We start from the raw sequence: 24,949 nt of genomic DNA, 5'->3' as shown, positions 1-24,949 counted from the left end.
ACCTATACGAAATCGGTCTTCAATGAAAACATGTTTAGGTTATGTTTACAATAAAACTCTTGAACATCCCTAATTTTAAGCACCGACGCTACACACACATTTGCTGACAAACAGCGAAGGGTTAACAGTCTGCTGCGTAACAGAGGGTGTTCGCAAAAGGTACATCATATGCAGGGTTAATAAAAAAAAGTACGCAAGCGAACGCAGGTGATGTTTTCTAAAGCGAAAGGGAAGTTTTATTTTCTTTTTCTTGCTTACTCGTAATATGTATTGAATAAAAGCATGCGTGTCAAGTATATTTTTTTTATTGAATCTCGTTTTGTTTAGTACAGAACGTGGGTTTGGTTTTAGAGACCCACTCTCGTACTTTCGTATGTGTGGAATTAAAGGGTGACTTTTTAGTTTTAAAATAAACGGTATTTTTCGTTATTTCCAGTATAGTGTTGTTTTTTTTTTACTTTTGCAAATGTCGAGCTAGTTGACAAGGCTAATAGAAGTTAAATTTCCACTGTTTTAAATGTTGTTTTCTGAACAGTTTAATATTATTGTATCTTAGTCTTTCCAGTAAATAACGTCGCTAAATAGAAACAGAACTCTGAATTTATTAGTTGCGCCTGTCAAGTAAGGTGGTCTTAGTACCCGTGACAATTTAAATACCAGTAACTAGCAGATTGTCTTTGCAAATTCTGTATTCGAAATACTCTAGATAATTACAGTTATCATTTAAAAGAAAATTTATCATTAAATGATAATGCAAATAGATAGTATTTCGTTTTATAAAGTGCCAGTGTATTCATAAGATGTTACGACAATTAGTGATATCTATCATTTATTAAGTGTATTTATTTAAAATACAATTATCAATATCAGGTTTATCAGTACACGTGCCAATGTAATCGTAATCTTCCTTTCCTTATCTGTACTTATATAATCTTTTGTCAGTTATGAACATAAATATGTATCATATCATTCATCAAAATGTACCGAATGAAGTGAGCAGTTTCATTCTTTAAAAAACGACTGAATGAATTACCAAATTGAATGAATCACCGAAACTAATATAATATGGTTTTAATGTTTGTGACAATTCTATAAGAAATTTATGAAGAAGTATGTATGTATTAAAAGACATTTAGCCTTAATATTGCTTAGATTTTATTCTTGGACTGCACGAATAGTTCTACTAGTTTCGAGTCACGGAGAGACTCTTCATCATTAGACACGGTGAAATGTCCCTCTATGACTCGAAACTAGTAGAGCGTTTTTCCATTAACTTACGTCAGTATTTATTATATATTACTATTAATCGGTATACCGATAATTATTATAAAAAAATACACGAATAGTTTTTAAATCAAAACTGGAAAAGTTGGCATTATATTGAACATGTCCCTTCGCATAACCTTTCAGAGCTTAAAAGACGTGAAGTTATATTATGTAATGTTTATGATTGATTCCACTCATCAGTTTCATCACTGTACAAAATAAAACTTCATTTTTCACGTCGATGGATAGCAACTACAGAAGGGCCTCAGTTTTCCGACGTTCAGATAAATGTGCCGATAGCTCCCTTGTTGATGAATGCACGCCATGATCACTTTCGTAGTAGGGTTGCTATGGATTTTACGGAAATATGAGATACTTGATAAGGTAATAGCAAGCAAACAAAATAATTTTATTGCTCAGAAAAGTTACCTAAAAGTCGCCTAAGAATTTTTTAAGTGTGGATCTAGAGCTTAGCAAACGAAATTACCACTACTTGTCACAGTTCTTTGCAGTTTCTCGTTTATTCCTAAATTAAAAAGGTATTATGTTATAAAATCTTAGCAAAACATAAAAATCATGTTAAAATCTCAATAACAATTTTGTTGAGTAGCATTTACTAATTATTATGATACCAAAAACAATTGCGTTGAATTAACTTAAACTTATTATCGTCGTGAATATGTATGACTTTTATTAATATGTACATATAATTGGCGGTCTTTTTATATAAAATGTATAAAATCAGAACTCTGCAACATTGTGGCCACAACCAGCTGATGCTGCATTAACTAATTAACGCGCAATCAATTACGTTATCCAGTGTCTGGCGGAAAGCCAATAAAAATCTAGGACGAACTAAGACTTATCGGTGGATTTTTTAACTTATTTTCTTATAAAGTAGGTCTCATTTTACAATAATGGGATTTTATTAGGTCTACTTTTTAAGGCTTTATTTTTTTAAATGTTGATGCATAAATGACTTTTAGAAATGTCACCGTTTTGCGTTTTTTTTTTAGATGCTTAAATGACATTCACTTTTACATGCATAAAAATGTTAGATCACAAGTTATTGTTGTTATTCAAAAGTTATACAGATAATAAAATAGTTTACGTTGAAACTAGGTTTAATCATAATGAATCATAATCACATACTTATATGAAAAGATCACAAATGACAAAATTTATAAATTACTCATCTCGATTATTCTATTCACTCTTTAGATTTCCTCACAAAATTCAAGGTAAAAAGCACACTATTCATTGCAATAGTGAACCCTCGGAAAGCGATGTTTATGGGAAGTATAAAGCCACCATACTTTAAGTCGATGCTATCATAGAGATAATTTATCACAGTTTTATCATAAGGTTTTTTCCTTCGACTAAGTGTTGGGGTAAATGGGAGTAAGTGGCGGTGATATATTATCTCTAGATGCTACTTATACATCTATTTATCATACTTTATTTCTATGGCTATGTATCCGTTGGAACATTAGGTAAAGTATCTGCTATATGTTTCCGTAAAGATCATCAACATAAACGATCTTTTACATTTTAACAGTTTATAACAAAAGTGTGCGTCTTGGTGGTTTTTCATGAACTTGAAGAGTTTTGTTGTTCAAATATGAATACTTGACGAAGTAAATTATTGAAAAAACCAATTATTTTACTGTTAGAGAATGCCCGGCATCAAGTCCGCCATCGTATATCATAATATACAGAAGTGTAAATAAATAAAAATATTTTAATAGGCATACTTTTACAAGAGAGAATATGTGCGAAAGAGATCTTAAGTTAAATGATAGGGACAGAACTACCTCAATATACTCTTTCTTGTAATAAGAGTCATATTTAAATTGATATAGGTACTTGAGATATTATGTCGTCAAAATGTCTGTATCGCAAGGTTAAACGAGTCGAGTCAGATTATTTTGCCGATATCTGATAAATCATAGCTCAACGTTCAGCCCAATCGAGTAAGAAATACGATATGTACCTACTAAAATTCTTTATATGGAGGTGACACATTTTGTTGTTACTGTAATATTATTTTCTAGAATAAAATCGAATCAGTTTTCGAAACTATGTAGGTATCATCTTGTTGTCGTTTGTCGTGTCATATGTCGTGGCCCGAGGTTTAATACGCCTGCTTCTCATGCGTGAAAGTGCAGGTTCGAAATCTACTAACGGCAAGAGTAAGCGTGGTGATTAATGCTAAAACCTTCTCTGTGTGAGAAAAGGCCTTTGAGCAGCAGTTATAGGCTGTTGATAATGATCATCATTTTGTTGTCATTAAGTTCACTCATACATACATTGATGTGCTACTAGATATATACTAGTTTGGAGCCCTTGAGTCTTGACGAAGGTATCTTAAACAGGACCTTCTTTTACAGCCTGTATAAAATTGTATTACTTGAATTGCTATTTCATCACTTTATCAAAAATATTTGAATATTCATTGCAAAATACCTACATTATATAATAACACACCTGTTTAATATATTGATGGTATCATCCAATGTAATAGATAGTAAGTCTAGTATTATAAAAGAGCTCCGATAAGACGTTCCACTTGTATGTTTTTAATACACCTGGAAAGTAAATGAAATTTATTTTGGATTGAATTAATCTCAAGCAGTTTTTGTACTAGTCTCCAGACTTGTCAACTCGTGAGACATACATATGTAGGTAATCATCGAAAGAAACTTTAGTTTAAAATAATATAAAGGACTTACTCACAGACCTAAAACATTCGACGACTCGTTATTTCAATTTTTCCATACACTAAATCTAACTTAATGTATTCGACAAAAACGAACCAATAAAATACACTGGCCACAATAAAAAATCAATCGTATTCTCCATTCGAATAAAAGCAGGTTCACGGTTGAATCCGCACTTATTATTTACATTCAATCGCTACATTTAAATGGTAATGAGAAAAGCTACAGTCTGGTGGAAGTGCCCTTCCGACTGTCACCAGGTTTTAAATGTAATACATATTTTAAATTCAATGCGAATCGATTACATTGTTACCGATTATTCGATTGAATGGAACCGATTTTTGAGTCATTCTTTTTATTCAAATCAAATTGTATTTATATCAAAAGTCAGTCTTTATTTCACCGCTAATTAAGGAAATAATTGGAATTCCTAAGTAGATTATTGACTAAGGAGACGATAAAAAATGGATTTTCCGGCGCAAACATTGTTGAAATTCTTTTCAAATAATCTATTCACAATTTTAATATAAAACGTTTTCAAATAAGATTATAGTCTGTAAAAGTAAATTGTCTATTTATAAAAATACAGAAATGTTATCGAGAATATTCGTTATTCATTCCAATGTTCAGGCCAATCTCACTGCGATTCTTTAGGGAATCTCAAGTATTCGAAGTCCGGCAAGGTCCAAGATTTCCATCCGGAATTAACTTGAATTTCTCGAAGTCTAGCTCCAAAAGTTCGGTCTAGACTTGTGAACAATGATCGAAGGTTTATTTTGTTGGAAATTTTATCCGAACCTCTATCAATCGAATCATATTTCGACTTCGAGACAGAAAATATCGGCTGCCTTAACTAAGTTTATTTCAGTTTGATTTATTTTGTTGAAGTTATCTTTATTTGGTTTTAATATTAAGTATCTCGGAGAATTTAAGCACAGGTCGTGTCTACTGTTGAAAATATGTAGACCTAAAATATGATACACGATCTCCGACTTGAAGAAACCGATGCCGTATTCGTATCCTTTCAAAACGTTGGATTCAAATTCCATATTCTCATCAATGATACCAAATAATACACCAATAAATGACCAAAAACTTAACAAATATCTACAATACATCAAGCTCAAACAAATTCCTCTTCCAATATACCAGAAAAGAATTTACAAAACACTATCACGTAGGAAACAGATCCCTCTGCACCGCGCGCACTACATAAGGAGAGATCCATCAACTGGCAAGGGAATGCAACAAAGAGTTCATTCTTATCTCCTCAGTACATTGTGCATCTGCAATACAGAGGCGGAATTAAAAAACCATCCTTGGATACTCGGAATTCCCTGAAGGGTTCTCGATGTCTGAGGTCAGAGAAAGGGCGGTGGCGATTGAATGTGGTCAATGCGGGATGGGGGGCCGGACATTTACTACAGTTGAGAGTCTCTCGCTACGATTAACTACAATTCTGTTTGTATCCTGCAAATGAAAAGGCTGACGGAGATTGATAGTTCGTTGAATCCTTTCTTTTGTTTTAGTCTGACAGTTGAGCGGTTTGCTATTGTTTTCGTGATTGGAAGGGAATTATTTGTTGCGTTTAGACTTTTTCTTTGTTTTTTAATTTGCAATCTACAATATTAAACCTATAGCTTGAAACAGATTGAAATAGTTGTTCGAGTCTTAAGATTATTTCCTAGATTTGATAGAAGTTACTTGTAAGACTAAAGAGATTATTTTCTCATAATTTAAAGCACGATTGTACCTTGTATATCGACATAACGTGCCGTAATGTGCAGACAGAAGTGCACCCTTCGGGATAAAAGGCGTGACGTTGACTTTGCGATTAACGCTTAGTTCAACGTTATGCATTGTATATAATTGTAACGTGTTAAATCTAGTGAATAAGACTTTGGTGTATCTTTAAATAAATAAATATCATTTACTACTTGCACTTTCTTCACGTGTTATTTAATAATATGAAGGAATGAAGTTTTCCGCATGAGAAGGAAGCAAAAAATATGAAGAATGAATCACTCATTATCAGATTCATTCACTTACACTATGAATTGGATTACAGTGTTACAGATAACAGATTGACTTATTCCGTTGTAATTTCTCAGAATGATAAAATAATTTTAGCAATATTTTCCTGAATATTCCAAGGATTTTGTTCAGTTAATTGATAAGGACGTTTTATCAATGAACCAATCATATAGGTAGATACGGTGAGCTGGGATTTCGGAGGCGACTATTAAGCCTATAGGGAAAACCTTGGTAAAAATAGTTTTTACTTATACGTACCGAAGTGTTTGTACTTTGACGGTTGCTGATGTTAGGTGTCGTTTTATTTCTCGTGCGTAGGTACAGAGAGGAGTAGAAGGAGGGTAGGGAGGCCTTTGCCCTGCAGTGGGACGATCATGGCTGAAATCTAAATCTATTCGTAGGTACATCGTGTCGCATTCCGCGCGCGCCTCAAGGAGCTGTAGGGCTGATGCCCGATCCGATGCCGCGGACAACTTAACGGGTTACCGGGGCTCTGGCTCAAAGCAGGAGAAGGAACGGGGTGGTTTTTAGTCAGTAAGAGTCTGACACTCCTTCTCGCCTCGCCAAAGTGAGAGAACGACGATTCCCATTGGACAACTTTCCCGCTTAAAAAAAAGCTTAATCAAACTCAAAAGAATATACGAAACAGAACCTTAAGTATATGATCAAAGAGACAGTAATAACATAACATACGTTAAGTAAGAACCAAAAAAGGTTTTAGCATTCCAATGGTAAGGGGTCGCATTAATTCAAAGGGCACGTCTCGTTTCCGACTGTGAACATTGTCGAAATGTTAATTTACCGGAAATTAAAGTTGTTTCAACTTGTTACCCTTTTGGACATGACTCTTTTGCTACCTATATTTATCTGTATTGAGTATATCCTAGAGTCGTGAGTTAAATGTTTTTTTTTTAAATGGCGAAGATTTTTGCACGAGTTTTTTTTTTGCGGAAATTGAGCTTTTTAGTGTCTGATTAATGTGTATCTCAGTTTGTTTTTTTATAATTTCGGGATAGCTGATTTTTAAAGTTATTGGGAAGTTTATTTTTTGGTTTTAGGTTATTTGCTTTTTTGGCTAAAAAGTATTTTGTGATTCATGGAGTATATTTTTCTCCGCAGGATTCTTCCACAATTATAGGTATTATATACAGTACTAGCGGACCCGACAGACGTTGTCCTGTCTACACGTCTTTAATTTGAAAATTTTCAACTTTTTTTAATACTCGTAAGCTAAAACATTCTGGACCATTTTGATGAAAATTATTATTCAAATGTTATGACAATATCTAACGTCATTAATATTTGACACTGCGATGGTAGCGCCGTCTGTCCGATCCAATGTAAAACATTCCAAAATCAACAACTACTAATAAATTAAAAATTATTTAAAAAAACATTGTCCAGCGGACAATATTGTGAATCTAAACCATTCTCAGATCCCCTTGAACACACACAAAAAATTTCATCATAATCGGTCCAGTCGTTTAAAAGAAGTTCAGTGACATACACACTTACAGAAGAATTATATATATAAAGATACATACCAATTCAAATTAAGGTTACATTTTCTCCACTCGTCATAAAATAAATTGCATTGTGTTGTAAATAGGCAAACAATTCTATTTTAAAACTAAACCAACTGTGAGTTGTTATTCCAATAGAAAACAATAAAAAAGAAAAACAAAATCGAATCGCCTGCACGCAATTCCACGAATTCATCTAACTTTTTCCCCGTTATGAATTAATAGTGCCTATGTACCTATACAGCAACACACCAAGCAATATATTCCAGTTTATCACGACCTCGCTTTGTATGATCTTTTCACACATTCAACGGTCAATTTATAATAGTTGATAATAGCTTGATTTTCTAACCTATTTTAATGCATATATAATTGTGAATTGTTTCTTGTTTCGTTATCAAACGTAGGTATACTGTAAGGTGTCTAAAAATAATACGTTTTTATTTTTTTTTTATTAGAGAATATCATCTAATGACTTCTCCCGCCTTGGGCGAGGTGAGAGAGAGTGTCAGCCTCTTACTGACTGAAAACCACCCCATTCCTACTCCTGCTTTTGGAGCCGGAGCCCCGGTAAACCCGCTAGGTCGTCCGCAGCTCCGGTGTGGGTATAAAAAGAATATTTAAAGTACCTGTTTCATGTAGATTATCTCATATTTTATCACGTATGGTGCGATTTTTAATTGCGTCAACTCTTATCAACTATAAAATCGAGCCGGCACAAGCGAGTGATTATGATATAATTTACAATCGTATGCATCATTCTTAGTTTAGTTACTAACGTGATTATTGATTACATGTTGGGAACTTGATTTCCGGATTGAAAATATAAATATCATGTTATTTTCGGGCTGTTTTTCTTTATTTTTATGACTCTTTTGCTAATCTGTCGATAGCTGGTCGCAGTTTTAAAATATGAAATAGTTTTGTTTCAATTCTCTTGCTTATTTTTTTTTTGCATACTTAGGTTTACTATGAGATTAATCTGTAATCACATGACAATTTTGTTATAACTTTCGTGAGACATACTAAATTAATTATTATGTTATCGCTTTACTAACGTAATTATTTGACGAGCAACTCGACTAGTTTTAAAACATGCTAGAGGCTCACATTCATGAGCAGCATACACATGGCATTCATCCAGCATGGCTTTAAACTATTAGGTTCCTCGGCACGTCAATAAGCCGATAGAATAATAATCACACATGACAACTGAAGAGTTGAATTATATTTCTTTATATTTATTATTTCTTTGTAACATGTTCTGATAATGATAACTATGTACTTATACTGTGTTAGCTAGAAGTTTCATGAAAATAAGCCCACTTTTCTTTAGATATAGACAGGATGTGTTCGCGAACATTTAGGCTTAATATAGTAATCTAATTATAATATAATTACCTCCGGTCTATTTATAATTACTATTCAGAGAATATTCGACAATCATTCATACTTCACGAATGATTCTGATTGCTTAATTGTAATTAAGGAATAAGATAATCGTTTTTGATATCTGAACAGGATATCAAACATAAGGCCATGAATTTATATTTGTGTTTATTAAGTGTGTGTCATTAATAAATACGAATTTTGTAATATTACTAAAAGTGTATTTAAAAACTATAAAATGCTGAAACGTAAACACGTTTTCGTAAACATGATTGATGATTACACAATTGTACATAGGTATTTTCATTTCAATCCGGGACTGTAACGGCTAAAACAAAAACCTTGTACCTACATATTTTTCAACAAATTACGAGTACGAACTCTGTCCAAATAAATACATTTCACGTATCAAAACCAATAGACTATGGACAATCCAATACACGGCACAAATCAGTATGAACTACGCCGCCATGTTAATTTTCCAAACGAGTATTTACACACCATACACAAACTAAAGGGCCTAGTTCGAGTACATTTTTACCGTAACGCTATCAAAACGTTACCGCGCTTAGCCCTCTGATTGGCCGCTCCAAGTAAACCAACCAATCAGAGGTCTAAACACGGTATCGTTTTAAAAAACACGCACTAGGCCCTCAAATCGATGCTACAATTTCATTATTAATACCATGGTCCATGGTACAGGATTAATCCATTTGTCCCATTATTAAATCATGATTGTGACGATATTTGTAGACCAAAACATGTAATTAAATGGGCTATCCTTGTTTTGCGGTTTCTGATAGTGCACCGGAGATAATGTAGGCCCAGCCTGTGGTCATGCTTGTGTCTAGGGTGCAGGGGTTGGGGGCGGGGCTAATGGTTTTTATGAGAGCAATTGTCTGGTTGTAATAATCGTGTTTAGTGCTTGTTTCTATTGTTTTGTATGTAGTTTGGTAATGAGGGGACAGTACTAAGTTTTCTAGAATATTTATTTTAATTTGTTGTGGCGTTTTGATTAAAAAGTTTTGCGTTTACCTTAATGTCTTATGCTTTTTCTGATAGACCTAAAGGGGTTTTTACTTATTACCTTTGTTGTTTTTTTAGTGGCGATGGAAACCTTCCAAAAGGTGCCTAGGTTTTTGGGGAGCAAAACTATTGCGTGTGGGATTTTTACCTCACCAAAACCGCACTATGGCACAAGACTAAATATTTTAAAATTTATTATTTGAGATAATTTTTAATCGGTTTATTTTCTTTTATCTCCATATCTGTGGGTCTTTAAAGGATTACCGGGTATACACACCCACATTTTTAGCTCATTAGCAAACTAAATTGACAGCAATCAATAATGTATTGTTTTACTATCTATTTATCTATCTGTATATCAGTATCTAGAGATAACTACCTAATCAATAATCTGACGGGTGACCCCCGGGCCGATAGTGCATGTGTCAGCTTTATCTTATCGGTTCACTAATTCACAATAGTTTGCAACTTGTATTGTTTGGTTGAATTAGTTTGGACATGGCGTTACTAAATTCTAAAACCAACAATGTATCTTTAGGATGAAATTAGTGTGTTTAGGAGATCTAAAATTGGATAAAAATATTTTCTAGTAGAAAGTTTATTTGAATATAGTGTAAATCCTTCGGATTTAAATTAATTTATGTAAAGCGTATTAACATTGCGTGTCGTAATGAGCACCTCTGCCTACCCCTTCGGGGATAAAAGGCCTGACGTTGCGTATTAATTAAAGGCAACCTCAAATTGGTTAGTTCCTGTTAGATTTCTTTAGTTTTAGTATGATAACTTCGTCAGACTGAGTCCACATTTTTTTTTACATAAATCAAAAATATTATATGGTATTTTTGACATTTTAGATGTTAAAAAAGCTAGCTATCAGTAGAGTAATTTCCAGACTGAAATGAAAATGGCGATAAAAAGAGTACGTGCAACTCGCGCGACATGTCAGCTGTCAAAAGTGCTTTAGATAAAAATCCTGGATTTTAAATCAATATTGGTACAGATATTAGATAACAGCTTACACCATATACTTTTTTTTAAAAGTAGTGAAATTGTGTAATTTGCGGTGAGCCTATACTTTTAATAGCTTTGTTATCTAGAGATAATTTTGTCACTGACGAACTTTCTAGTGTCATTAGTTTATACCAGTAACTGGTTTTTTTTTAAGCAGTAGCATTTTAGAATTGGTACAATATTGGTTTGTACCAATTATTGTGAAACGATTTATTCACGTAAATATTCTGAGAAAAGCTCTTCTAGTTTCAAATGAAGCAAGGACTCTTCATCATGAGCAGCGTGCGCAGACGCGGCGACGTCACGCAACCTATTAGTTTTTAATTAATTTAGTACTAAATGTTTTATCTTGTTGCTGTCTAAAAATAATTTTATTGGATGCCTGGTTTTATAAGTAGCATAACACCAAGTTATCAATTTATTTCCCTTTGTTGTCCCATAACACATGTTTAAATGGCAGCTGGAAAGATGATCAGGATGGAATTAATTATGTGTAGTAGATAATAAGCTATGATAGCCAAGATATTAAAGGTGCAACTTTATACACCTGCCTATGACACATAGTGCATACTTAAAAGAAAAGGTCACTGTAATAAAGTATTTATCTTGCAAATTATTAGGTATACAGTTAAGTGGTGGATTATCATAAACATTGCAATATTTATGGTTGTTGATATTCTTTTCAGATACAGCCATTGATGTGATAGACTTTGTATATGACGGCATAATTGTAAGACTGTTTTGATGTGTAATCAGAAAGCAGATACAGTTTTCTTCAATTTTTATAATAACTATCGTGAGACATACTATATTAACTAAAAATCACGGTTTACTCACGTAAATTAATGGAGAAAAGCTCTACTAGTTTCGAGTCAAAGAAGGACTCTTCATCAGCGTGCGCAGACGCGGTGAGCAAACCGTTATTTTTAGTCAATTTAGTCTTCTTCAAAAGTAAGTTTCGGCCATTTATCTTGCATTGGTAAATTGTAATCTTATCAACAAGAGAAGATATTTTACAAAATGAAAATGTATTCACCTCAGAATTAAACTAATCTACTTCTACAGACAAAATCCAAATGCAAATTAGACCACAAACAAAGCAACTAGAACGAACAATTCTCTACAAATGAAGTTGACGTCTAAACCTTGAGAGCTAATATAACTCCAGCGGTACCACCCTTTCGGAGTTCCTACTAACTAGAGACTACGGTAACATGTGGTATTAATCGATTCAGAGCTTCCAATATGTATTATACATAGATATATGTACATATAGGTAGTTAATCGACGTCCTCTGCCTCTAGTTAAACTTTCATATGCTAGATAGGCTGTCCAATGTGTGGTCCAAGAATGGATACGTTAAATATTGTTGTTTATTTATTGGGGTAGGTTTTTAGTGGATTAAATTCAGCGGAGGTTTTAGTTTTTATCAATCAATTATTTATTACTAGAAGTAATAAAACTGTGTTTCAAAAAACTTCAATAAATCAAAAACTAAAAACAAACAAAAGGTAAAAAGCAAAAAGTAACTGTAATTAGAACTGATAGGTTACCCACCCACTGATAGGATAGTAGTCGGTACCATAACCTCCTCCACTTTTTTTGAAGTCGGTAAAAATGTCATAAAAAGGAAAGTAAGCGTAATGATTTGAGCCTACTATTTATAGGTTTATTCTAATGATAAAAGGTCAAAAGTGTGTTGTATAAAAGTTTTTACAACCATTGGTTACAGACTTCATGTTATTATCTACCGACAATTTCAAGATCCAAAACCCAATAATAGTCTATCTGACTCTCAGATTGAACCTGACATCTTAAGTCTTGCAATCTGACATTCGATTCCACTAGCAATGCAGTTAGAAATAGCTACTGTAATAAATATTATTAACTCCGTCTTGTATTAACTTTATGCCTGCGGTTTTGCTTGGGTAAAATATTTATAGATCTTTTGTTCGGGAAGGTATTAGTCCTACTCGAATAAAAAGAGATCTTTGTTAGCCTCTCATTACTTTCAAATAGATCTAGATAGCCTTGGAGACTATTTAATGTAAATAAACAACTGGGACTAGAAAAAATATATAAATAAGGTGTTCTAAAATTATCTGCCAAGGCTTTAATGGGAGGTAGTGTTTTGTTTGAAGATTACAATAGTGAATTTTCGTACTCGGACCAGTTAATTCAATTTGTGAATAAAAAGAACTTAAATAAACATTGACTTTAGTCTACATAAAGTGGTTCACAAATACGCACGATGGCATGAAAACAATTGCTATCAATTGTTTTCATTGTCGACATAGACAGTGAAAGAGATGGCTCTTTCATAACAAACAAATACGTAGATTTTTTGGATGAAAAAAAAATACTCGTAATCAATAATTTATATTTACTCGATCTTCATACACTACACTACCTCCCATTAAAGCCACGGCAGATAATTTTAAAACACTTTATATAATTACAATAAAACCACATTGTCTTGGGAAAATCCATCTCAAAATAACCACTATGCTGTTCCGGGTTGAGTCGTTTTTTCCAAACGAGAAATTTTATCAATCAACAAAATTAATCTTTCTTATCGATTCTGTACGTCAGATAAGTACACTATGAATATTCAATATCTCCACATTGACAAGTTTCGCATCGTTCGATGGCATAGCGATCATTGTTATGTGGTTGCAAATCCATATCTGTTGTTAGGCGGTTACCTAAACCATCGCAGATCGCAGTAAACCGTTTCGCTGGGGGAGGTTAATTAAATTTCAGACCGTCTAGTATTTCAGCAATGTCCGAGGGCGTATGAGACATGTGTGTAATGTATAGATACATGCTTATGTGTGTTTATGTGCTATAAGTTGTCTGTTTGTTTTGATATTAAATGGAGATTATTTTGTGATGTTTATTAAAAAGTTTATGCAACTTTACAAGTAATATTATGACTTTTTCTAAGCTTTAGATATTAAGTGACAATCTTATAAAGTATAATTTTGTAAAAACTTTAAATACGACTATACATTTAGACACCACTCTCAAACAGTAAATATCGTAGAAAGCAATAGTCGATAAAACAGTCTTAGGCACAGCTTTAGGTTAGATACTAACATTAGATAGCACTTAAATATAACGAAGCTTCCAGCTATGTTCATGGGAATTAAAATACCTGCTTCCAGCTATAGTTAGAACACATAATTATTTAATCAGTAGTGCATTTGAGATCAATAATTTAAAGAAAACCGTTGGTATTTAAAACTGTATTTATTATTTTAAAAACCTTTATGCAAGTGTTGATAGGTGTAATATCAGACATAATAATCCATAATTTAGTTGTTATCGAATAATTATAATACACACTATAATGCTGCTCGTTTCCGATTTACGAATATTTTATCAAATAAATTAATATTTCGTCCAGGTGTGCGTGAGTAATCGTGTTTTTTTAAACATTTATCTTTATTTATACATATATCTTTAGGTATTTGTATTAAAAATTATGGATTAAATTGTAATGAGAAAATTCAGTAATATTATTGCATTATAATATAATATTATAGCATTATTCAAGTAGTATCTACATAATAATTTATTGAAGGTCGTTAAACATCCTTATTTTTTACTCATAGTGACTCAGAGGTTTTTTAATGTAACTAGGTATACAGGTATAGGTAACTACTACGGCTTATGCATAAACCATCATAATCGGATCACAGTGCTATCAAGCATCTTAATTAATACAATAGAACAGATAGATTCTCTGTATCATGTTACGGTCTATGAGCAGATCAATATCGTGCATTTATTTGATGGAATTTCAACTCTATTATTTCGTGTTAAAGTTGAATTTCTATTGGAGGAATTCGATAGTTTCGGGTAGCTTGATGTGCTGGTGTTTGTGCGTAACTCAGGTGGCGTTCTGGGCAATGGAGACAAATCCTTTGTAACGGGTTCCGTGAGCATGACTTACGGTGTATCTCGGATTATATTATAGAGGGGCAGTTTATGCGTGATATATGCATTGTTCTGTATTTATGTGAGCCTAGTAGGTGTGTAAAAATATTTGCGATTTAGTGGTGTTTTGAATTTGATATGAGAATTTTGTTTAAAGTTTCAAATCTATAGTTTAACAGATCAAATATTGTAACAGTGTATTAATGTAAAAAAGTCGAACATTTCAATAAGGGTATATTGAAGCATTAACTGCCGAAAAAAAAGCGTTTGTCATCAGAGACCGACGTGGCGGTAAAAACTGTTAACTTTCATTGTGTACTTTTTGGATAATATGCTACGGAAAAGTAACTTTGCTTCAACTGAAAAAAATCTTACACTTAATTAACGGTGGAAAATTATCCAATGACTTCTCCCGCCTTGGGCGAGACGCGACAGAGTGCAGACTCTTACTGACTAAAAACCACCCCGTCCCTACTCCTGCTTTTCGAGCCGGAGCCTCGGTAAACCGCTAGGCAGTCCGCAGCTCCGGTTCAAAAGAACTTAATGTGTGTAACTCGTCCACCTAAATTACTATTCCTATACAGTTCCGACCAATAACAGCTCAACAGTCCTCTCTCAATAGTCTTCAAGCCTTTATCATTGAAATTCATCGCGAAATCGCCCAACGGTTTCAAGTTTATACCAATGACCCTCCATTATCAATGTAGATTCGTTTTGGATCACAAACTTGACGTAGTTAATATTCATGAGGGCTAATCTTTATCGTTCATTTCGCACCATTAAACCTACGAATTCAGAGGTTAATAAATCAGGGTGCTTATGATGGGACTGTGAATTGCATGTGAATGTTTGTATTGTGCTTTATTGTTTTGCAATAAGGTTCATTTTTGTATTTACTTGCTGTTAAATGGTTAAAGGAGTAGACGGTCTATTGTTAGTATCTACACGTGTATTGTATTTCTATAATAATGTTGTTGATTCAAGTGTAGCTATTAAAGGTAAAAATTGTTCGGCTAACATAAATAAAGAAGCGAGGAAGAGCGATGACTTTTGTATAAAATGACTTTTTAATTGTTGCTTAGCTATGTGTTGCCTTATTGTGTTAATGAAGTTAAAAGATAGAGGGAGCGTTTCAAAACACATCACACTAATAGTATAAGTGTTAAATTTTTGAACGAATTTTGATGAAATTTGGCATACAGACAGGTGACAGGACTTTTTATCAAACGGGAATGCGGGCAAAGACACTGGCAGAAGTTAAATGGCATGTGCCACCAATCAAGCAAATGAAACTAAATTAAAAAAGATACATTATAAAAGTGATTTAGTCCTCCACATTTGTTCAAAAAAAGGAAATATTACTATACTTTCTATTTACTTAACGCTCAAGTACGAATTACATGTCAATAAAGAAAGCAGGTGTAATACACCCATTACGAGTACCTCTGTCCATAACACGTAACCAGTACTGTATAAATAAACATGTTTACTCAACTACCGATTTGGCTCAAACATTCTGTCGACATGTTCAACCCATGATTACAGGTTGAAATAACAGGTTTTGAGGACTTTCACCGCCATTTTAAACAGCCTTCAACGCTGACCAATATTTTATTGGAAGAAACCACGGTTCTTACATTCCTATGACATTACACATTGACTATCATTGTTCTTTTGTGATTAAGGAAATCAGGGCCAAAAGTAAAGAAAGAAGAAGCTAATTTTTGACTCAAAACTTAGACAGTCGATAGATATTATAGGTATAATAAATCTGCTGATAAATCTGCAGGATATTTTTTTTTTGTACGTCGTTGATCTGTATATTATACAGGTATAAAAAAAGGTAATAACAATATAAGTCTGTAGGTACAAACACGTTGCAGTTTTAATAAATAAATTTTGAGATCGTACTTCGTATACTCAGTACAATATTTGAAATACTTCGATAAGTATCTTGCATGTATGTACCTTTTACTACATAAACATCTAACTTTCCTTGATCCCATAACATTCGAATAATGAACGGCACGAGTTTCAAAAACAGATCGCGGTTAGAAATCTCGTTGCACTCAGACACCCCTAACCGCAGGTTTTGGAACCGCCAACGACCGGCCGTCCCTGACATTTTGGGATTAAAAGAAAATTTCAACATATCTATAACATTTTTTGTGCTTTCATTACGAAATAAAATGTTGTTTTCATTATTTTTTGGATGATAATAAATCGAAAACCTTTTTAAATTGTTTGTTAAACAAATTTGATCATTATGTACGTATAGGAATTCGGAATTTTACATGAAATTAAGTATTGGTTTTATCAATAGTATACATTATTATATTCACAGTTTATTCCTTGTTCTTTTTTGTTTACATATCAAATACTTAGTCAAAATACTACTATTACTATTTGTAAGAGAAAGGATAAAAATTCTTACTTTTTCGGTTTTAACATGGCATACTGCCAAAAATCCTTTGGTTCAACAGTTCGGTCGTGTAGTTAAGCCGCATGACTGGTTCTCATTTTCAATAACACCAAATTATCAGTTTCGCACTACGAGGCACATAGCTTAGTGAACGTATTAGTTCATACGTGTATAAATGTGCATAGATGGCGTTGACCACCCACCTGGTATAATCTGGCAATGGCCAATTATTATGTGTCTACGGATAGACGGGTGGAATTATATTGAATCATGGGTTCCTATAAGCAGATATTGGTTTGTTGACAAAATATTACTAACCCATCGTGTGCTGAAACGTGGATCCACGCGAGACACAATGTATTTTCTGTTGTGTCTTATATACAAGAGGTTAATGGCTATCATGATAGCGGATTAGTGTGATTCAGGTATGTCATTGCTAAAAGGCAAAAGTTCTAATATTAGTTTTAATCACAGTATTATTGACTCCTGTTGCCAAAACTTTAAAATTATAAAACAAATACATCTAAACTTTCCATTTGAGCTACGTCTTCAGATTTTTCTTAGCAAATTCACGAGTAAAGTACCTGTACCTGTATTCAATAGTACCCAACCAGTTTAAGACCTTCAGCAAAGCATGATTCATACTTTCTCCTCACCGTACTAGCAGCGACTCATTAAAATTTCCACTCTCCTTAAAAGTAACTTCCCTTTCAATTGAACGCGTCACGGCGCTGTGGACAGTTGATAAAATAATTAGCTATTAGCCGGGGCAATGTCTCCCTTTGTCGCTGATAATTTTATCTATTCGCTCTACTGAGTCGTGACTCATAATAATCTGATTTGAGGGGACCCTTACCACTGATTTTTACCTCCAAACTTTCATCGCTACCCCACAGTTTTAGGGAGTTACTTTGATTACTCATAGTCTTACTGTAATATGTAAATTGTATGTGTGTGTATCTAATGTATTATGTAAATTGATTAAGATTGTACCAACTGGTTTTTAGTGAGATAAGTATGTTAGATAAAGTAATAATAGTATTTAGTCAAATTGATTACATGTTTCTTTCGTAATTTAGGATGATTACATGTTTGTGAACGATATCTCAAAAAAGCAAAGGAGAATATTTTTCACATTAGGTTGGATTTTCTCGATTAAAATTTTCTAAAAGGTGATGCAACGTTATTGGTAAAGTATCGACATATCAGGCGGCATAGCCAGACGTTCAATATCTCTGTCATCCAGTCTGCATAACTCAATAACATAACTATGCGCTTCACCATAATGTCGACGAGCCATAAGGGGGTGTACACATTCATGAAAACAACGATCGACTACAGAAATGAACGAACAGTTCACGAACGAGCACGTAAGAATGTGCACACACCTTAACAAAATATCATTATCTTACGAATATTTCAAAAACAATTTTTAGATTAAAAATACTTTGTAAATGTTCTTGAATCTACAATATTCGATTCCATTAAGTACTCAGCAAATATTTACTTGAAATCTGTAGTAGAGCGAAGCGAATTTTAAGTGAGTATTACTTTCTACGAAGTAAAGGTAAAGTAAATTAGCGAAAAGTCAGTTCTATTATTCTTGTATTAAATTCAATTTCGTTCGTTGCGGTTCATTTAATAACAAACCGACATCCATATTTCGAACTATAAGAAGAAATTCTGAAACGTGTTTAAATCGTTCTTTAATAAAACTTTGAGAGAGAATACGAATGTATTATGAAGAAATACTGTTAACTGCTAAAGTTGGCGTTTCGCAACGTTATAATTAATCGCTACAGACGGTTTCATTTCGGGGCAAAACAAAAAGATAATTGCGCCCAATTAATTTCGACTCCTTGCAAATGAGGGTGAGGTCCTTTTATGTCCCCTCTACGCTTTTATTGGTTCCGAGCGATATTTAGTTTGGCCGATTTGTTTGTTTTACGTTTTCAGTCTGTACATAATGAATTTTCTTTAGCGGACGGTCTCTGGCCGCCCGTTACAATGGATCTAAATGGACGTTTTAACAAATTTAAGGATCCTATTATACGTTTACGTACATGTGTGAGGAATTCTTTTGTTCTCTGGTATGTACCTATTGTGTTTAGGAACCAATTAATGTTCGTAGGGTTCGTGTGGAATTGTAGGTATTGTGTTGGATCTGGTCGGAAATATTTTTATTACTTAGGTATTATTCCGTTTGGCTATGAAAATAAATCATGAAATTTCCTTGATCTTTTCCTAAATACCAGCAATATTACATGAGATTAAGTTGCGCATTTGATTGCCCCGCCTATAATCAGCATTTGAAATCTACCTAGTTGCAGTAATAGCTTTAACATACAGATAAAACTATAAACTTTTTTTCATATAGGTATTACATAACCTCGCAACATAGGTACAACGGACAGAAGTAATTCCTAATGCAAAGATAAAATCGCTCTAAAACATTTTGTTTTTATGATCACATTGGAGGGAGATAAGCAATTATTTTGACAATGATAACTTATCTATTTCACAATTAATTTTGTTGGCAAGAGGTCGGTTTGACGCAAAGACAACATGTCTCGTGTTCATGCCGCGGTATATCTCTGTACATGAACGTGACAAATCTTTGACGTCAATTTAATATTAGTAGATTACCTACATTTGTCGCCACACCTAATTATTGTGCTGGTGTCGTAAGAGGAGAAGGGCTACACGTTTTACAGAGCAACAGTGCTGTCTGTTGAACACGAATCTTTTAAATTGTGATCTCTAGTCTGCCGCCAAACCCTTTTATATAGAGAGAAGGATAGTTCAGCAGTAAAATTGCCATTGGCTGTTGATGTTAGTTCTCATACTCAGAAAATAAGATAGAAATAGGACCGTGCTCACGTGCTGCCGTGCAACTTGCACAGCGAGTCTCACGGGAGATGTATTCTGTATCCCAAGGATGTGCCATAACAGGCATTGCACCGTGGGGGCTCCAGAGCAGGTCTATTTAGAGGAATCGTTGCCCCTCGGTGGCCACCGAGGTGGTTTTAGTGAGGTAAAAATTCCACAAAAGCTTAGCGCGATTTGAAGATTTCCCCCGTCATCAAATAAACCCATAGATAATCTTTTTTCAGTTAAATAGAAGATATTATTAAACCAATTTAAGATATTAGTATCAATTTGCGTTAAAAATAAACCAGTATCTCTGGGATTCTGATATTCCACAAACATATTAGTCGTGTTTGTGTCTCTTCTCTTATCCCAAATGTACTGTCTGTATATATGTAGTAATAATCGTGGATGTCAACATCGTATGTTTTTGTTAAAATATTTATCTAACTCGGATATCATACAATGTCTTGTGTAAAGATCTCGTGAATGTTGTTATTCAAACTTTGCTTGATTAAATACACATAACAACTATAATATGAGTATAAGTAACATAACATGAGATGCAACTAATATGTAATTTTATATAAATTGTGTAATGTCATGATTTTAAGGCCGACTTTTAGTGTATTTTTAAAAGCAGGTCCGAATTGAAATTAGTCTTGTTGCACGTGAGAGAACCACTACTATTGGATGGATGGAACTATTTAAATGGATCGAGAGATACCATGGCGGCATTGCAGAAAACATCGTGAATCCCAATGACTTCTTCTGCTCTGGAGTGGATGAGGCGAGAGAGAGAGTATCAGACTCTTACTGACTAAAAACATCCCGTTAATACTTCTGTTTTGAGCCTGAGCCTCAGTAACCCTTTAGGTCCTCCGTAGCTCCGAATCGGCCATCAGCCAACTCGTCGTGATTCTTAAATACCAACTCAAGTTCGAATATTAAATACCTCAGTAGGTAACTAACTACCTATCACTAAGTATATTTGTATATCAGTCACTAGGCACCAGATTATAATTTATAACTCCACAGAGTCTTAATAGCATGGATAAGAAAATAATGATCTCATAAAAAATATAACAATGAATAGCATATTTTGTACGAAAACAGCAATATCATATATTTAGCTGTGTATCTATCTTGATAAGGTTAGGTTTTTTTTTAAATTGATGGAAAACGATTATTTGTTGCTATATGGCCATATCATCTTATAAGCTTTTTATCATGGGTTTTGTTTAACGGATTCCGTTTCGATAAATGTGATAGATAATGTTGAGATCTATAGGCATAATGTAGTGTTTTGATCATATATTTTTAAGTCGTAACTTCTACTAAATCTTTAAGTTCATACTTCGTCTGTTTGAGTTTTGATACCACAGAAAGATGGAATAAAATGAAATGTATCCAGAGCCTGTAGCCAAAACCGCTTTAGCGTTTGTCTACCGAGAGAATAGAAAATGACACTGTCAAAATTTATGTCAATGCCATACAATTTAGTTTTCTACTCTATTTGTAGACAAAGTGGCATTTAGGTAAAGGCTCAGACTGTAGATTTTATAGGTGAAACATTTTTATCCCAAAAAACAAGTATCAAAGTTAAGAAGAAAGAAAGAAAAATAATTTATTCGGCACCGAGCACGATGCACCAAAAATACATACAAACAAAATTAATAATTGTTACAGTACAAACAAGAAATAAAAAATATTAATTAACAAAAACACACAAACTAAACTAATAATAGTTATGCTCTATTATATTATGATACCGTAAAAACTTCATTTTAATTTTAATAAAGTATATTTTAAATAGCGGTGTAACAAATTATATTTTCTGAACCAGCCAAAATTTTCTTTAGAATATAAAGTTTCTGTTTTAAAAGTATAACCAGCCTTCCTTTTGAAATTTGATACAACAAAAACAGACTCTATTACATTTACTTAAATTTCAATTTTCTTTGTTTCAGGCTGCTCTCTGCGCTGATTATAGCGTACCAGTGGATTGTGTAGCAGCAGGACCAGCGCCTCGTCCCAGTTCCTTCCACGAGATCTCAGCACCCAAAGTAAGTTTGAAATTGAACATTGCTTTACGATCTTTCTAAGCACCAGTTCAGCAAGATTGAAGATAAACACATAGATAGCGCGATCAAATAGTACAAATAAGCAATCAAATTTACTGCAATGTTGGCACGGTGGCTGCGCAATTGGCTGCCGTGCATCGTGTAGTGGGTTCGATTCCCGCACGGAGCACCTCTTTGTGTGATCCACAAATTGTTGCACCCACCCAACGACACAGGAGAAAATCAAAGAATGGAGAAACGACTTATTTTCAAAAAAAAAATGTAATAGAAAACTACACAATAAGAATCATAAGATCCTTTTTGTTGATGCAATAATTGACATAAATCATCAAGTACCATTGATGAGTAATGAACGTACCATTAAATCTCAGTTCCTAAGTGTGAATTGACTTAATAAACATTAGCTCAAGTAAGTACTTCTTCAACTTATCACTTCAAATGACTGATGACTAAAGATTGTATCAATAAAATGACTTAAAACGGATTAAAAGATAGGTACAGCTAGACTTCTCTGAGGACTTATAATCATTGTATAACTAAAACTAGGGGCCTTTTTTATTATTAGAATCGTTATAATTTTTTGAGAGAACAATTTTCCTAAGCGTACGATATACGATAGTATTAGGGACCCTTCAATACCAGATTTATTTGATAATTTTATCTCAGATTATCTCTTAAAGGCTCAGAAATAAAGTTCTGGTTACATTTGTTTAAGTTTTCATCTACAAACAGAGCCTCATATAGTTTCCGCACTCGTCATTGATTTCCTTTAGAAATGATGAAAATTAAGCCGCGACTGCGCCTAATTTTCGAATACCAGACTTTTTTTTTTTATTTCAGACATATAAACATAATCTAGCACTCTAAAGATAACCAGGTGGTGACATTGTTCGTTATGATTTCTTAGAAATTATAATAATGTTTTATGACTAGATTCATTGATAATGCATTGTCAATGATCGATGATTTAATAACCACGATGATGCCACTTATCAAGCGTCCTCAATTTCTCAGTGTATCAACTTTATTATCTTTGTAACAGAGTTGAAAATGTTTTGAGACAATTTGATAGACGACGACCTGCACACATGTTTATGAAATATGGCTGCATTATCTTGAAAATTTCATCACCAAAGTATATCAAAAGATTACCTCCGCGTTCGGCTTATGATATAATTCGTAATCTTCAAAAATTACAAGAAATGTTTGATAAATTCGTGTGTCTGCGTAAATTGCAGATGATCTATATTGTTATCTAACACGGTTAAGCGATATTATTATAGTGATTCACCAATATATATTTTTTTAGTATTCATTCTTATGATATTTCACAATCAGTGTCCACATTGTCTGTCTGTTTCAATGCAAGAAGCTAAGCTTTTAATTCTCAAAGTGGATAATCGATTTCAGAATCGATTCTGTGTAAATTAGGGTTGTTAGATTTCATATGTTTTACAAAAGGAAAAAAAGAACAGTGCATTTACTTCTTATGCTTATGACACACCTCAAATCCTCCAATATTTTTTGCTCCAGTAATATTATTGGTCTTCCTTATTATTATTCTATTCTATTATTAATCTTAAACAAACTAGCACTAGGTACATTTTTTGTTACAACTTTTTTGTACACAACTGTATAGGTAAAATCATTTCATAAAAGCTACATAGAAACTGCAATTCATCCACTTAATACGTACCCATGATGTGAGCTTAAACAAACACGGATATCAAATGTAGATAAAGATAATGCTATGTTCCCATTGATCGGTGGATAACTCTGTGCAAACAAAAAGATCATTATTATTTTTGGTAGAGGCTCTTTGAGTGCATTTGCACTGAGCTATCGTATCTAATCTGAAAGTGGTTGATACCTTCCATTCACTAATCAGAAAAAAGGTAGGTAAGTGTGAGTCCTTATCTAATGTATGGTTCCTTAGCACTTTTAGGCAAGTTGTTAACACATTTGCTTTTGAGTTTGTAATCTCTTACTACGTCCTGTTTCAAATTGTCTAAGCCTGATTTTTTTTCTAGACTTTGTAACGTGTTTTCTGTAATTATAACCAAACGAAATTACAGTTCCAATTAGAAATTACTGTTTATTCATTCCCACTTTACAACAATACTAAAGAATAACATTCCAAAATACAAATTCGACACAGTTTAATTAATTCTTTTCATGTAAGGGTGTCCCTAAAAGAGCACAAAGTACTAGGGCGTTAGAAAATAGGAAGGGTTCGATGACACGAAGGAACCCTATCTGTCTATATATGTTATTGGCAATTTTATGTTGTATCATGACAGAGCATGACGCATCCAATGCGGGACTTTATCACACTTGAATCATAGTTAGTATTTTATCAAACCGATAAAGTACTTTAAAAGTTCTGCAGTGGTCTACATAATGTTATTATCATATTTTATTATTATTACTTTTTGTAGTCACATGATATTAGATATTTTGTTAAAGGGATTAATTTGGTATGTGCCGTTTGATCGATAGATTATCTAACGATCTTTGCACCTCCGTCTTTAAGATCAAATAGTAATAATCCTGTTGATAAAATCTCTGTTTGTAAAGAAACAGACAACAATGTTTGTTATTGTCTTATAGACAATCTCTCTTATCTCTAGTATTTACGGTTCACTGATGGATAGAGGCATCTCT

The 24,949-nt window shown here is 33.4% G+C and overlaps 1 protein-coding gene across 1 annotated transcript in view; it reads left to right on the top strand.

Moving 5' to 3' along the window:
* Positions 1-24,949, top strand: part of LOC118273901 (uncharacterized) — a 220,409-nt gene that overhangs the window by 155,065 nt on the left and 40,395 nt on the right. The window contains exon 3 of the mRNA XM_050707832.1: positions 22,172-22,267. Coding sequence (XP_050563789.1) covers positions 22,172-22,267 — 96 coding nt within the window. The remainder of the gene's footprint in view (positions 1-22,171; positions 22,268-24,949) is intronic.

Source organism: Spodoptera frugiperda, chromosome 3, assembly GCF_023101765.2.
Source record: "Spodoptera frugiperda isolate SF20-4 chromosome 3, AGI-APGP_CSIRO_Sfru_2.0, whole genome shotgun sequence".
Taxonomy (NCBI): domain Eukaryota; kingdom Metazoa; phylum Arthropoda; class Insecta; order Lepidoptera; family Noctuidae; genus Spodoptera; species Spodoptera frugiperda.
Note: the sequence above shows the minus strand (reverse complement) of the source record. Positions and strands in the feature narration are given on the sequence as shown.